Raw genomic sequence first — 16,725 nt, forward strand, 5'->3', positions numbered from 1 at the left:
AAGCAGTTATTGATTTCTGTTTCAAATGCATTTAAGGAAAAGCTTTTCTGAGGTATATTATATACCAAATAATGAGACTCATTCCAAGTAGCCAAGAGTACACCCCAGCCACTGAACAACTAAATCACACTTTCACACTGTGGGGAAACAAATATCTGTTTTGTGTGTTTTTTTGTTATTTTTTTTTATGTTTTTGCGAGAGGAAGGGAGAGGAGAGAGAGAGAGAGAGAGAGAGAGAGAGAGAGAGAGAGAGAGAGAGAAACATCATTGATTGGCTGCCTCCTGCACACCCCTACTGGGGATCGAGCTGGCAACTCGGGCATGTGTCCTGACCGGGAATCGAACCAGTGACCTCTTGGTTCCTGGGTCGATGCTCAACCACTGAGCCACACCGGCTGGACTTGTGTTGTTGTTTTTAAACTGTGACAAAGGTTATCCACATGGAGGTATTAGACTTTTTCTCTGGAGACTTCAATTATACCCATGTTTGAAAGGCATTTTTCTCTTTTAAAAATTGTGCCCAATTAGCTAGTTTCGTCCAAGTACAAGTTTTAGATCATTTTAAAAGGAGATAATGAAAATGTAAATTAGTCATGTAATTTATTGTTTTTAACTATCTACAAGGTACAACTGTTAATGTGTTCATCAAATATGTATATAGCACCTATATGCCAGATGCTCTCCTGAGGTGTGGAGAGAAACCTCAACAAGACCAGGCCCTGCCCCGCCACAGTCAGCCCAAGCCTGTTAAGTGCCTTATAAACCATATCGATGAGTTCAGGCAAAATCAGGAAGCAGATCTGGAAGGGGTGGTCAGGGAGAGATGATGAAGGAGAGATGATGTGCTCAGACCCTTAGAGAACCTGAAGTGAAGCAGATGCTGGCACTAAGTAAAAAGGACTGCTCTTCACACACGGCTAGTCACAGCCCATGGAGGTGCACAGGCGCCCAGTGCTGGCCCCTGTCCACACATTTGCTAATGTGCTACGAGATTCCCTTCCACCATTAGCAGTTCCGCCACTAGTCTTTGCAGGGACAAATGTCATCATTCTAGACTCTGTGCTACCTCCACCCACCAGGCCTGGGGGTTTCTCTCCGTAATGTGTCTCCCATTTGATCACTGACCAACCCCCCATAAACATTAAACAAACTATGGCGGTTTCATTTTCAGCATCAATAATTGGTTAATTTAAATGACAGCTCAACATCCATTTCAATTGCATAAGGGCTATATAGGCACTGTGTGTCCATTTATTACATCCACATAAACTGCTGTAAGTGGCCCGGTGGGGTTTCATTTAATGAGACAGAAAAGCAATTCCACAAGGTATTGTGTGCTGTGGGCTCAGCTAAAGAAATGGAGTTTTGTTACCATCCCCAGACTCTGCCCAGTCTCTGGCTGCAGTGAGGAACTATTTGGAGTGACTTTGAGAACAGAGCTTAGCTCTGAACTTGACCTTGGAGCAGTGAGAGGGGAGGCAGGTCCAGTGCTGAGGCATGATGGGAAGGGAGAGAAAAACCAAGTGTTCTCTTCCCATCCTCCTCTCCTAGACCCTATTTAATCTTTTCTCCAGCACAGGGTCTAAATGCAAGCCAGGCTCCCTCCAGTGCTGTTTGCCATTCAGAAATTCAGAAACACACACACAAGCTTGCATCCTGATTTCCCAGGCTTTGAAGAGGTAGACAGAAAACCTTACACCAATTTATGAATAAACGGCTCCACCTCTCCGCACCCCCGACCCCTGCCTTTGCAAAAGTGACAGTAAGAAACCCAGGTTCAGACAAGGCAAATCTATTATTTGGCGGCTTAGTAGCATGGTTTAGTTGTTAATCAAAACCATATTTGATTTTCCAAGCAAAATTTTGATTACCAAACTGTTATATATTAAAATTGCAGAACACATTTTAATAGTACATGGGTTAGTGGATGATGAAAAGCAATTATGGGGTAAAATAAAAATCTGTATCACTAAGTGCTTGACGCCACAGGACAGCCGACGTCTAGACGAGGAAACTGTCTGGCTCGATGTTTAACAAAACTGTTACACATAAGATTATACTTACTTCTAATCTGCTTGACAATAGGTTTTAAGAGATCCAGCCACACCTACAAAAGGAAAAAAGAACAGACTGAGACACAAATTCTCAATGAACGAGTGTATTTTGAGTCTTTAACTTGGAACTGTTTAAAATAAAATTTTTGTGTACTGGAGGCTGTCCCTCTTTTCTCCAGAATTCCATATCTGACATCATCTACCACTTTCACAGGACAGATCCGAATTTGCTAACATTATCCCTAAGCTTCAAAATTAAGATCTCTCCTAGACTCAGTAAACTAAAAACTTTTCTACTTTCACTTGTACTTTGGTCACAGTTAGCGAGTCAGCAAATGTTAATGTATGACTGCATGTCTGGCTGCAAGCTGAGTGAAAGAGGCACGCTCCTTAGTGAAACAAAACACGTGTGTGTGCATATGAACGGATCGGAAAGGGGATGGCTATCTATAGAATACCGCCTGGGTACCAGGTGCTATCCAGAAGCTATTTCCCTCTAAGAACGAGGCCAGAAGGATTCTTGTTACCCAGGAGAGAAACCTGAGACGTGGAGAGGTTCAATAATTTGTCCCCGGTCTCTCAGCTCTGCAGCGGCAGAGCCAGGACTGAAAGAGGCCTGTCCAACTTCAAAGCCCAGACTCTTTTCACACGTATTCGCCTTGGCATGCAGTTTGAGTGGCAAAGTTTTCGAGAGACTGAGAGCAGAGGGAGAGAGCGACATAGCAAGAGAGACCAGCTGCCCTTATTAATAAAGTACATTAACCATATTATCCCATTTCACACATGCTTTTCTTTAAACTCGCCTTGAATTTGTGGCCATTTGAAAAGGGTTCTATGGAGGCTCATATTTACACAAATGACAAAAACAAGGTTAATGCGCTTAATGTGAAGATGGTTTTATAAGTAAACTAGAGGCCCAATGCACGATATTCATGCAAGAATAGGCCTTCCTTCCTCCAGCTGCTGGCACCGCCTTCCCTCTGGCACCCAGGACCCGGGATTCCCTTGCAGCCCCAGCTTCGTCCAGAAGGTTGTCTAGAAGGACATCCAGTCTAATTGGCATATTACGCTTTTATTATTATACTAGAGGCCCGATGCACAAAGATTCATGCAAGAATGGGCCTTCCCTCCCCTGGCTGCCGGCACTGCCTTCACTCCGGCCCGGAGCAGCCTTTCTGCCTTCCCACGCAGCCCAGAGGCCTGGAGCGGCTGGGGTGGTGCAGATTGGCTGGTGGGCATCGCAAAGGTACGGTCAATTAGCACGTTACTCTTTTATAATGTAGACTAGAGGCCCGGTGCACGAAATTCGTGCACGGGGGTGTGTGTCCCTCAGCCCAGCCTGCACCCTCTCCAATCTGGGACCCCTAGAGGGATGTTCGACTGCCCGTTTAGACCCGATCCCACCAGATCGCGCCTAAACGGACAGTCGGACATCCCTCTCACAATCCAGGACTGCTGGCTCCCAACTGCTTGCCTGCCTGCCTTCCTGATTGCCCCTAACCGCTTCTGCCTGCCAACCTGATCACCCCCTAACCATTCCCCTGCCAGCCTGATTGATGCCTAACTGCTCCCCTGCCAGCCTGTTTGCCCCCAACTGCACTTCCCTGCAGGCCTGGGTCCCCCCCACTGCCCTCCCCTGCAGGCCTGGTCCCTCCCAACTGCCCTCCCCTGCTGGCCTGATTGCCCACAACTGCCCTCCCTTGCAGGCCTGGTCCCTCCCAACTTCCCTCCCCTGCTGGCCATCTTGTGTCCACATGGGGGCAGGATCTTTGACCACATGGGGGCAGCCATCTTGTGTGTTGGAGTGATGGTCAATCTGCATATTACTCTTTTATTAGATAGGATAGAGGCCTGGTGCACGGGTGGGAGCCAGCCCGGATCAGGGTGGGGGTTCCCTTGGGGTGTGGGGCGGCCTGGGCGAGGGGCCTGTGGTGGTTTGCAGGCCGGCCACGCCCCCTGGTGACCCAAGCAGAGGCCCTGGTATCTGGGGTTTATTTATCTTCTACAATTGAAACTTTGTAGCCTGGAGCGAAGCCAAGCTTTCTGTTTGCTCCATGGCGGCAGCCATTTTTGGGAGGATTTATGTATCTTCTATAATTGAAACTTTGTAGCGTTAAGCGAGGCCTGGGCCGGCCAGGGTGTGTGGAAAGCTTGACTTCCTCCATCGCCAGGGGCAACCCTAGCCTCCTGCTCTTTCCAGCTCCGTGGCTGCCACCATTTCTGTTTGGGTTTATGTATCTCCTATCATTGAAACTTTGTAGCCTTGAGTGGAGGCCTAGGCCGGCAAGGGCAGGCAGAAAGCTTGGCTTCCTCCATTGCCGGGGAAACCCAAGCCTCCCTCCTGCTCTCTGTGGCCGTAGCCATCTTGGTTGGGTTTATTTGCATATTCCCTCCTGATTGGCTGGTAGGCGTGGCTTGGGGTGTAGTGGAGTGATGGTTAATTTGCATATTACTATTTTATTAGATAAGACTAGTGGCCCAGTGCACAAAATTCATGCATGGGGGGGGGGGGGGGTCCTATGGGATCGGGCCTAAACCGGCAGTCAAACATCCCTCTCGCAATCCGGGACCGCTGGCTCCTAACCACTCACCTGCCTGCCGGCCTGCTCACCCCCCCGCTGGACTGATCGCCCCCAACAGCCCCTCCAGCCTGATCACCCCCAACTGCCCCCCCTGCCTGCCTGCTCGCCCCCAATTGGCCCCCCCCCCCCCGCCAGCCTGATCGTCCCAAACTGCACCCACCTGCTGGCCTATTTGCCCTTAACTGCCCCCCCCCCTTGCCAGCCTGCTTGCCCCAACTGCCCTCTCTTCCTGGCCTGATCACCCCTAACCACCTCTGCCTCAGCCCCACCACCATGGCTTTGTCCGGAAGGACGTCTGGAAGGTCTCCTGGAAGGTCTCCCAGTCTAATTAGCATATTTCCCTTTTATTAGTATAGATAAGATATGAGAACATTATAAAACTTTGCCAAGAACAACAGGTAATTGACGAAAAAATATGATAATGGCTAAGGAGAAAATGTTCAAATTCAGGAATAATTTTTACTACCAATGCAAATTTAAATAATCATATACCATTTCCACCCATTAAACTTGCATCTATATATGCCTGTATGTGCGTGGTGCTTGTAGTTTATACCACCCCAGGGTGCAGGGAGATGCGCACTGTCTTACTCTACTGGTGGATGTATGAATTGATACATTTCTGGAGACTAATTAGGAAATAATTATCTAGAGACTAAAAAGTATTCTTACACATGCTCTGTCACCCAGTAATTCAACTTTGGGAAATTATGCACAAAAAGATTTATGTACAATGAGTGCTAATGGCATTTTTACAGCAGTCAAAAATTTTACAATAACCTAAATAAATAAGTAAAATGGTCTACGTCTATATAACATTACCATGTAGGAATTAAAAATGATGTTCTTGATAAATACTTGTACATGTGGGAAAATGTGTTTTGGAGGTTAAAAGATGGGTGAGTCTTGTTGTCTGCCTCTTAACTGCCTTTTGTATTATCCAAATTACCTTAAATAATCACTAAGAATTCTCATAAGGAAAATAACTAAAAATTTTAAGTTCCCACCTATTCATATTAAACTCTCCCACCATGTTTTCAAATAAATAAGATTTCATAATGAAACTTTCATTTCTGTATTTCTCATCCTATATCACTATCCTATAAGAAAAAAAAATAGTGGCATTAGTTGATTTAGAATCATCTCTACTGTCAGACCCATAAACCTCAACCTTAAAAGAGAATAATCATTCAAAACAGCAATTATCATTTGCAAGATATATTATTTTCCTTCTTTTAAGAATCCTAGAAAAAGCTTTCTGAGAAACCAAGATGGAGGCATACATAAACACCTGAACTTGCTGCCTCGCACAACCACTTCAAAACTACAACTAAAAGACAAAACGGACATCATCCAGAACCACAGGAAGGCTGGCTGAGTGGAAATTCTGCAACTAGAAGGGAAGAGAAAAACACACTGAGACTCAGAGGAGATGCGGAAGTAAAGTGCGGAGGTAAGGAGACACGTGTGGAAAGGGCTGGTAACTGAGTACACTGTTGTCTTTTTCAATTGGGAGGGAGACAGAAGCTCATGATTGCTCTGAACTCCAGTTCTGGGCGAGACTCTGGGGACCCAGACTCATAACGGGGGGGAAACTGGACTGTCTGGCATTGGGCCAGGACAAGAGGGCAGCTTTTTCTCAGAGGTGCTTGCAGCAATTACCGTGGGACACTGAGACCCAGCGGCCTCTTAGGGCAGGGCTGAAGGTCAACCATTGCTGTTTGCTCCGCCCTGCTGATTCCGAGACCGCCGCACCCAATTTACAACCCCATCCCAGCTATGCACAGAGACTTTTGCATATGAATGGCCTGGGCCTTTGCAATCTAAAATTATCTAACGAACCACTGCTGGGTCAGAAAGCCCCAGAACTTCCAAGGCCCAAGGCTTCACAGCAGCTTGCATTGCTTAACAGCTGAGCCTCATCTGGGCACCTCCAAACCCCAAACAAAGAAGAGGAATCTGCAGATCTCTCCATACCTCCTGCTGGGTGGCCTCAGGCAGAGCTAAATTTGCACATCCTTGGAGATCCAAGAGCCAGTGTACCCAGTGGTCAGAGTGGGACCATCCAGATTACAACTCCTCAGATCCATAAGGGACACACTCAGGGGGCAGACACAGTGAGCACCAAAGCCCCACTGAAGCAAGTCCTGCCCCTTAAGGGTGTCTCCAGCACAGTTCTCCCATCATAGACACAACTAATCCTCACAGCCAATTGGCCTGGAGGTGAATTCCTCCCAGTGATACCAACAACAATCAAGGCTTAACTACAACAAGACTGTGCACACAGCCCACAAAGGGGTGCACCAAGAGTGTCCACCTCAGGTAATTGGGGAGGCTGAGCTACTGGGCCCTATAGGACACCTAGCACACAAAGCCACTCTATCAACACAGGGAAGCAACCAAAATGCAGAGACAAAGAAAAAGGTCACAAATGAAAGAAATGGAGGAAAGCAAACTACTGGATATAGAGTTCAAAACCACGGTTATAAGGTTTTTCAAGAATTTTCTAGAAACCACCAATAAATTTAGTAAGGCCCTTGAGGATATGAAAAAGGACCAACTAGAAATTAAGCATACACTGACTGAAATAAAGAATAATATACAGAGATCAAACAGCAGACTAGAGGATCCCAAGAATCAAGTCAAAGATTTGAAATACGAAGAAGCAAAAAAACACCCAACTGGAAAAGCAAAAAGCAAAAAGAATCCAAAAATATGAAGATAGTGTAAGGAGCCTCTGGGACAACCTCAAGCGTACCAACATCCAAATTATGGGAGTGCCAGAAGAAGAGAGAGAGCAAGATATTGAAAACCTATTAGAAGAAATAATGACTGAAAACTTCCCCCACCTGGTGAAAGAAATAGACTTACAAGTCCAGGAAGCGCAGAGAACCCCAAACAAAAGGAATCCAAAGAGGACCACACCAAGACACATCATAATTAAAATGCCAAGAGCAAAAGACAAAGAGAGAATATTAAAAGCAGCAAGAGAAAAACAGTTACCTACAAAGGAGTACCCATACGACTGTCAGCTGATTTCTCAACAGAAACTATGCAGGTCAGATGGGAGTGGCAAGAAATATTCAAAGTGATGAATAGCAAGAACCTACAACCAAGATTACTCTACCTGGCAAAGCTATCATTCAGAATTGAAGGGCAGATAAAGAGCTTCACAGATAAGAAAAAGCTAAAGTAGTTCATCACCACCAAACCAGTATTATATGAAATGCTAAAGGGTATTAAGAAGAGGAAGAAGAAAATAAAAAAATAAAAATTATGAACAACAAATACATATCTATCAACAAGTGAATCTAAAAATCAAGTGAATAAAAAATCTGATGAACAGAATAAACTGGTGAATATAATAGAATCAGGGGCATAGAAAGGGAGTGGACTGACAATTCTCGGGGGGAAGGGGGTGTGGGGGGTGCAGGAAGAGACTGGACAAAAATCGTACACCTATGGATGAGGACAGTGGGAAGGGGGTAAGGGCAGAGGCGAGGTGGGAACCAGGTGGAGGGGAGCTATGGGGGGGAAAAAGAGGAACAACTGTAATAATCTGACAATAAAGAGTTACTTAATAATAATTTAAAAAAAAAGAATCTTAAAAGATGAATGAGGTGACAAATGTTATCTTCCTTTGATAAGAAAACAGATTCAGAGAACAGATGCCCAAAGTTGGAACTTAAACCCTGTTTTTCAAACTCATTTATTAATTCAACAAAATAGTACTGTGTCCCTATGCTAGGCTCTGGGGAATGGTCAGAAAAGCAATCATGGTCCTTACTTCATGGAGCTTATGGACTAGTGAGGCAGCAGACGGGAAATCAAAAAGCCTTCCCAACAAAAATGAAGAACCTGAGACAAATGAATGAAAAGTGAAAGGGAGTCCCTGAGGACTCACAGTGTCTGGGATAGGGAAGTTTGACCCAGTCATGGGAGAAGCAGAGGCAGAGGGACTGTTCAGGGACCATGCCCCTGAACGTGCCATTTTCCTGAGATCCGAAGGGGAAGAGAGTAAGGAGAACAGATGAACACACACAGTAAAAATCCTTGTCTGGATGCCTGAGGTGAAAGGAAACCAACATGACTACAGAGCAAGGCGGGAGGGTCAGGAAGGGGTCAGACCCCACAGAAGCCACGTTAAGATTCTTCATCCTTATCCTAAGAACAAAGCAAAGGGTTTAAGCGTGGGGCTGATCCAATCTGATGGGAACGTTAAAAACATCAATCTGGCAGTGTGAGAACAGATAGGGGGAGCCAGAACAGATTCAGGATGACCTGTTGCAATTGTCCAGGCAAGAGAGGATGGTATTTGGATCAGGAGGGCAGAAGTAGATTTTGTAGAAAGTGGGGGGATTTAAGAGGTAAAATCCAATGGGATTTACTGATGGACTGGATATGGTAGCTGAGGAAGGGGCCAATGACCAGAATGACACCAAGATTTCTGCTGTCAGACCCATAAACCTCAACCTTAATGCCCTTGGATTTCATGAGGAGCAGACAGTGTGGAAATTGTGGGCACGCTGGTCCAGAGCTCAGAGGAGGCCTGGGCAGGATATCTCCATTCAGAAGCCACCGCCACCTGACTCCATGGAGGATAAGGTTTCCTCATAGAGTCCAGAGGATGGAACCCATGAGCACTGGGGATGCCTCCACCACGGAACAGCCAGGTGAAGCACATGAGGGTGGAAAGCAAGTAAGAAAAGAGTCGCGTCATGGAAGCCATGGGAAGGTGGTGTTTCCAGAAGGCAGAATATCAAGAACTGTTGAAAGGTAAAATAAGATGACAACTAGAATATCTGATGGTCAGCTGACTCAGTGATGGGTCTGAAAGTACAGTGGGCAGGAAGGATGAAGAGATTTTCCTTTTGAAGAAATTTTTTTCAATTACAGTTTACTCCCAATATTATTTTGTATTATTTCAGGTGTACAGTATAGTGGTTAGACAATCATATACTTTATAAAGTGTTCCCTCGATATTTCCAGTATCCACCTGGCACCATAGAGTTATTGCAATATTATTGACAATAGCTATGCTATACTCTACACCCCTGTGACTATTTTGTAACTATCAATTTGTACTTCTTAACTGATGAACGGCTTTTTCAAGAAGCTCAGCTATGAAGGAGGAGGAAGACAAGAGACTAGGAGTACAGAGCGTAAAAAAAATCAAAACAAGGGCATTGTTTATTTGCTCGTTTTTAATAGGAAGGCCCTGGGTGCTTTCAAAAAAAGGGGAGGGATTGAGACTATGAGCAAGAAGAGATAACCGATGTCCTAAAGGACCTGAAATGACATGAGAAGGTAGCTCTGAAACAGAGGGCAAGGGCCTGACTTAGAAAGAAAAGCTCTTCCATTGCGGGGAGAGAGAAAGACAGAAAAGCTAAAGACCAATGCAGTTTATATTTCTATGCTGGGAGGATAAGAAAGTTCCTTTTTGATGCCTTCTGTTTCCCCTGTAAAATCTGAGAGCGGGTGGACTGAGGCAAGTGGAGAAGTGATGTTGTATGAGACACTGAGTTAACTGGGGCATTCCAGAGGGATTCCCAGGGCTGCGGAGCGCCCACTCACGCACCTGCCACCCTGAGCTCTTTTGGCCTCCACGGCTGCCTCAGGAGAAGCATCTCTGAGATCTTTCACCATCACCGACTCTGCCACAGAATCGGCCTAAACTCTGCAAACCATTCAGGACAAAACAACTACGCTCTGGTAGCATAGTTGCCAATTTTATGAACTGTTTTAAAACATCTCTTCTGTTTTTGGCATTTCTGTAGAAAGCATCAAATATAAGCACCAAGTTGAGCCAACTGAGCATGTGGTTTTAGAACATGTCGGTCTAGAAACATCAGACTGGCCCAAATTATCCCTCTTGGTTGAGCTCTGCAGCAATGATGCCACAGGGCATGGATCACATCACAACTGGCCTGGGTGAGAACACGGAGCCTTGAGAACCTATCCAGTCACCAGTTAGATTGACAGTTGCAGAGCACAGAGCAAAGGTCTTGCACACACGAGACTAAATCTACTACAAATGGGTGAGCTGGAAGGAGCTTCTCTTATTTCTAAGAAGAAAAATAGGGTTGTTGCTTGACTGGCATTAAAGCACTGTAGTTTGATATATGGGAGGGCTACTGGGAGGCATATGAATTGAGTCAGATCACGTTAGACAAATCACTTGTTCACGAAACCTAAGTGGAACAGAAACAAGCTCCAGATGAGGTAAAAAGGTGACAAAGCACCATAGTCTTCCTTTCCCTGCCCACAGATCACTAGAGGGTCACAGCTGTAATGATGTATCTCAAACCCCACCCTTCATCCTTTCAACCAAGCCACATGTCCCTGCCCTCTCTAAACCACACCACTGAGCATCAGGGCACAACTGCACAGCCACATTATCTGCCTGTAAAGGGATCTGGTTAAAATGAATGAACTTCTAGAAAGGTTATTCCCAGTGAGTGGGACTCACCAAATCAAGGAAATTTTCCCTACTGGGATTTGAAGGTCTATTGGAAGAGTTTGCTAGGGCTGCCGAGACAAAGTACCACAGACTAGGCAGGCACAGACAACAGACATTGATTTCCTCACACTTCTCTGGAGGCACAGGGTGTTGCAGGTTCAGTGTCTTCCGAGGCCTCTCATTGGCTTACAGATGGCTGCCTTCTGGCTATGTCCTCACATGGTCTTCCCTCTGTGAAAGCATGCCCTTGGTATTTCCTGGGTATCTCCAAAATTCTTCTTAAAATGGTACCAGTCAGATAGGATTAGGGCCCACTCTAACAGCCTCATTTTAACTTAATCACCCCTTCAAAGGCCCCGTCTTCAAGAATAGTCACATCCTGACATACTGGGCATTAGAGCTTCAACATACAAATTTTTTTTTTGGGGGGTGGGGTGGGGAGAGGGTGTCACAATTCAGTCTGTAAATGCTATCTTCCACAATTTGATTTCAACACAGCTTTCCAGCCTCAACGTCCCCAGCTTGCATACATTTTATTCAGGCTCCCTCTCTTCCTCCCATCCCCTGTTACTATCACTTTCCCCTTTGGAATGTGCTCTCTGCACTGAAACACTGTTTGGTGAGAAGAAATGGTTTAATGCCTAGGTATCAAAGGCAAGGCAACATGAGTCATGTTCCCAAAGCCGTTCTCTTCTTTCCCTTGATAATTGTTTGCCCCTATTATTTTGATGAGTGACATTTTAGGTGGATTTTGTAGGCAACTGAAATATCTGAGGTATTTTGGAAAGAGTCTTATTAAAAGAGATTCATTTACATGATATCAGACAGCGGGCAGGGAAAAGAGGCTATTTTTTAAGCACCTACTGTGTGCCAGGCACTGGGTAGGTGCTTTATACATTCTCATTTAATATTCATAACAATATGGTCATTTTACACAGGAAGGAAGACAAACTCAGAAAGCTTATTAACTTGCCCAAGGCCACATAGCTGGGGTTCAACATGAAGCCCATTTGACTCTAAACCTGTGCTTTATATGTAATATCCTACCCCTCAAAAAGCGAAAGGACTCAACAATAGTTCAGCTCTCCTCTTCATGTTTAAAAATCAAAACTGCATATAACAAAATGATTTCATCATCAACTAAAATGTATACAGGAACCAGATAATATAGTTTATAGAAAATTATTCAGTATCTAGAATTCACTGCAATACATTAGTCTTTCTTCAGGCTGACTCCCAGAAGAAATAACTTTATTTTGAATTTTTGTTTGTAATCATTTGTTTGAACGTAATTTTCATATTAACCTTAATTATCTTATTACTTTTACATTAGTCTATATTTGAAAGATATGTAAAGTGTGGCTTTCATTTTAAAACCCCATTATTAGGGGTTTCTGATTCTGATCAAAATAGAGTTAAGAGGAACTGGATCTTCCTACATGAAACACACTGGGGGGGCTGCGGGTGGGAGGGGGAAAAGGAAACAATACATAACACAACAGATCTGAATACTTGGGGCGCCAGGCAATGAGGAATAGTGATTCCCTGAGACAGAACAAAATAATCACGAACCCTACAGTGCCCCAGCCTTCTGCCTTGAGCGAGTTTCTAGACTGTAGTGCAGGGAGGAAGAACCTGGCAAAATCCATTAGTTAAAGAGATGGGGCTGAGAGTGCAGAAACCAAGGTAGTGAGCGTTCATAGGAGAGCCCCAAAGAGTAGAAAAGCTCTCTCTAGAAAGAGCATTTAGGAGAGTGCTGAGATTTACCCTTGAGTAACCAGCTTAATATTGATCACATATGCTTATGAGAAAATACCCAAGATTGGGGGAAATAACCTATGAAGAGATTAGAGGTAACACTGCCTTGGTGTTCACATAGGACCAGGAATACTACCTATTCTCACCAGGCAGATTGGAAGACCTCATGATTCATGGGCATTGGTTAGAGTACTGAAGAGGCATTCCTTTATTTACCCCATACTGTTCACTACACCAGTTCCACCTAACAAGTCTTAAAAGCCAGATCTGGGAGGACTAAGTTGTTTCCAAATAATTTAAGTGCATCCCAAAACACTCAATAAATTTTATAGAAATACAAAACTATTAAGCACTCAACAATGTAAAATTCACAATATCTGACATCCAATAAAGTGACTCAGTTGGTTGGGTCATTGTCCTGTGCACCAAAAGGTTGTTGGTTCAATTCCCGGTCAGGGCACATACCTGGGTTATGGGTTTGATCCCTGGGCTGGGGAGCCAGCCTATCAATATTTCTCTTTCACATCAATGTTTCTCTCTCTCTCTCTCCTCCCAAGCATGTGTCTCTCCAGAATTCATATGCTCAAGTCCTAACCCCAAGGTGACTGTATCTGGAGATAGGGTCTTTAAAATGTAATTAAGGTTCAAAAAGGGCATTAGGATGGGTCTCTGATCCAATAGGACTGTTAAGAAGAGGAAAATTTATTAAGAAGAGGAAAATCTCCCGCCACCCCCACATGTGAGGACTAAGTAAGAAGGTGGCCATATGCAAGTCAGGATGGGGCTCATCACCAGAATCTGACCAGGCTGGTACCATGATCTCAGACTTCCAGTCTCCAATACTGTGAGAAAGAAATGCCTTTGGTTCAAGCCACCCAGCCTATGGTATTTTGTTATGGCAGCCCAGCTAAGACTCCTACTATTGGCAAACTTTTCTTCTGGCATAGAGAAGAATATATAATCAACAAAAAGATGCCAACCTTCTTCCTGAGCTTTACCAATACTTATTGATTAGAAATTAGAATTGTTTTATCAAGTCACTAAGCAATGTAGCTTTAATAAAAGAATAGTAGGCCAGCATCATTGGTTTCTGAGCTTGAATGGCAAGCATAAAACACAACAGATAACTGAGTGCCTACTATGTACCAGAAATCCTGCTGAACTCATGGTTGTAAAGTACCAGTGTTAATCCTTATTGTAACCTTGTACAACTATCATTTATTAATTCCAGAAGTTCAGAATCTACCCAGCTGCTAAACAACAAAGCAAATGTTTAAATGGAGATTTATAGGCCACAATGCAGAGCTTTTCCCACTGTCTTCAACAGGCTAATAAGATAAATTTTAATTATACACCCATCTCAGCAGATGAGGTGTGCGCAGCCATTTGAGTTGGAGGAAGGTAGCCAAGTGTGGCAGAGAGCACTTACACTGACAGAGGCAGGCCCGTATGTGCATCCTGGTTATCAACCTGGGTTTCCAGTTCATTGTTAAGTAGTGGGCAAGTGACCTCTGTGATTGTGCTCACTTTGAAATGTGAGTGATAAAATACCTACCTCGGGCTAAGTGAAATAAGCCAGTCAGTGAAAGATAAATACCACATGATCTCACTCATTTGTGGACTATAAAGAACATTATAAACTATTGAACAAAAATAGATATAGAGGCAAAAAAGCATACAACAGACTGTCAAACTACAGCGGGAAGGCAGGGGAGGGTTGGGGGGCTAAGAGATCAACCGAGGGACTTGTATGCATGCATATAAGCATAACCAATGGATGCAAGACACTGGGGTGGGGGGGCAAGTACTGGGGGGGAGGGTAGGGGAGGTCAATGGGGGAAAAAAAGGAGACATATGTACTACTAATTGTAATACCTTAAACAATAAAATAAAATTTTTAAAAAAATGAAAATAAACATGCAGTCTTCCCCCCCCCAAAAAAAAAACCCACACACAACAAATTGTGAAGTTACTAATAAAATGAACCTTCTGAGAAGTCAGATATGATATGGGTAGCAGCAATAAACTTATCTATCTAAAGATGGCAACAGTTTAAAAAAAACAAAAAAAAAAACCTACCTCGGAGAAATATAAAGCAGAGATTGGCAAACTGATACCCATGAGCCAAATCCAGCCTACCACGTGCTTTGATACAGCCTATAAAAACTCTATAAAATTCAAACATCCATGCCCATAAGTAAACTTTTATTAGAACACAACCACACTCATTTGTTTAGATACTGTCTGTGGCTGTTTGTGCTGCAGTGGCAGACTGGGTAGTTGCCATAGAAACAGTATCACCTGCAAAGCCTGACATATTTACTTCCTGGCTCTTTTTGCAGATGCCTAATATGAAGGAGAAATGAGATATATTTAGGTTTATGGCAAAGTCCACAACACACAGAAGCTCAAGGACTAAGCACAGTTAGCTGTCTTAGTCCACCCCAGAGGCAACCTAATGTCTTTCTGGGCTTTTACCAGCCAGGTACCAATTAGCTGGCATATTAAGTACAGGGTCTTGATTCCTAGGATCAATAGTGTTTCTACCATGGGAAGACCAATCAATTTTTTAAAACCTGATTAAAAAGACTTCTCTGCTCCTGCAGAGCAATCTCCTGGGGATGGCTGCCTGTGCTCAAGGGCAACAGCAGGCCAAGTCGTATGTAAGTGCTTCAATCAGCTCCATCAACTGACAGGCCTGAACAAGTCTAGTTCAGGGTAGAGCATAATTGATTCCTTCCTAATTATCATCAGTGTATTTCCAATCTTGAGAAACACATCTTAGACCAGGGGAGAGCACTCATGTCCCCTTAGCTTTTTAAAGCCTTATAATAAAGAACTAGAGGCCTGGTGCACGAAATTCGTGCATGGGAAGGGTGGTGTCCCCGCAGCCCAGCCTGCACCCTCTCCAATCTGGGACCCCTTGAGCGATGTCTGACCACCCGTTTAGGCCCGATCCCACCAATGGGGCCCACTGGGATCAGTCCTAAACAGGCAGTTGGACATCCCTCTCACAATCCAGGACTGTTGGCTCCCAACCGCTCACCTGCCTCTGCCTGATTGCTCCTAGTCACTTCTGCCTGCCAGCCTGTTCACTCTCTAACCACTCCCCTGCCAGCCTGATCAACGCCTACCTGCTCCCCGGCGGCCCAATTGCCCCTAACTGCCCTCCCCTGTCAGCCTGGTCACCCCAACTGCCCTCCCCTGCATGCCTGGTCCCCCCAACTGCCCTCCCTTGCAGGCCTGGGTCCCTCCCAACTGTCCTCCCCTGCAGGCCTGGTCACCCCCAACTGTCCTCCCCTGCTGGCCTGATCACCCACAACTGCCCTCCCCTGCAGGCCTGCCCCCCTTCCAACTGCCCTCCCCTGCAGGCCTGGTCCCCCCCCAACTGCCCTCCCTGGCAGGCCTGGTTCCCCCCAACTGCTCTCCACTGCAGGCCTGGGTCCCCCCCCAACTGTCCTCCCCTGAAGGCCTGGTCCCCCCCAACTGCCCTCCGCTGCTGACCTGGTCCCCCCCAACTGCCTTCCCTGCAAGCCTGGGTCCCCCCCCAACTGCCCTCCTCTGCCGGCCTGGTCACTCCCAACTGCCCACAACTGCCCTCCCCTGAAGACCATCTTGTGGTGGCCATCTTGTGTCCACATGGGGGCAGCCATTTTTGACCACATGGGGGTGGCCATCTTGTGTCTTGGTGTGACGGTCAATTTGCATATTGCTCTTTTATTAGATAGGATGCTCTGATGTGGCTATTTACATGAGAAAAATGATGAGAAAAGGGGCAGAAGGCTGGGATGGAATGCAAGTTGCCTGAATTTACCACCTAGGGACAAAGGTCCATAACCTTGTATGTCAGAGACCTGTGGGGTTTCCCACA

General features: G+C 45.2%; 1 protein-coding gene across 5 annotated transcripts in view; it reads right to left on the bottom strand.

Annotated features, from left to right (window-relative positions):
* The window catches only part of FARP1 (FERM, ARH/RhoGEF and pleckstrin domain protein 1), a 309,946-nt gene that overhangs the window by 89,137 nt on the left and 204,084 nt on the right, over window positions 1-16,725 (bottom strand). For all 5 annotated transcript variants that reach the window (XM_080658853.1, XM_080658851.1, XM_080658855.1 and 2 more), the window contains exon 4: window positions 2,065-2,107. In XM_080658853.1, the coding sequence (XP_080514979.1) occupies window positions 2,065-2,107 (43 nt within the window). The remainder of the gene's footprint in view (window positions 1-2,064; window positions 2,108-16,725) is intronic.

This window comes from Plecotus auritus (assembly GCF_963455305.1).
Source record: "Plecotus auritus genome assembly, chromosome: 3".
NCBI lineage: Eukaryota > Metazoa > Chordata > Mammalia > Chiroptera > Vespertilionidae > Plecotus > Plecotus auritus.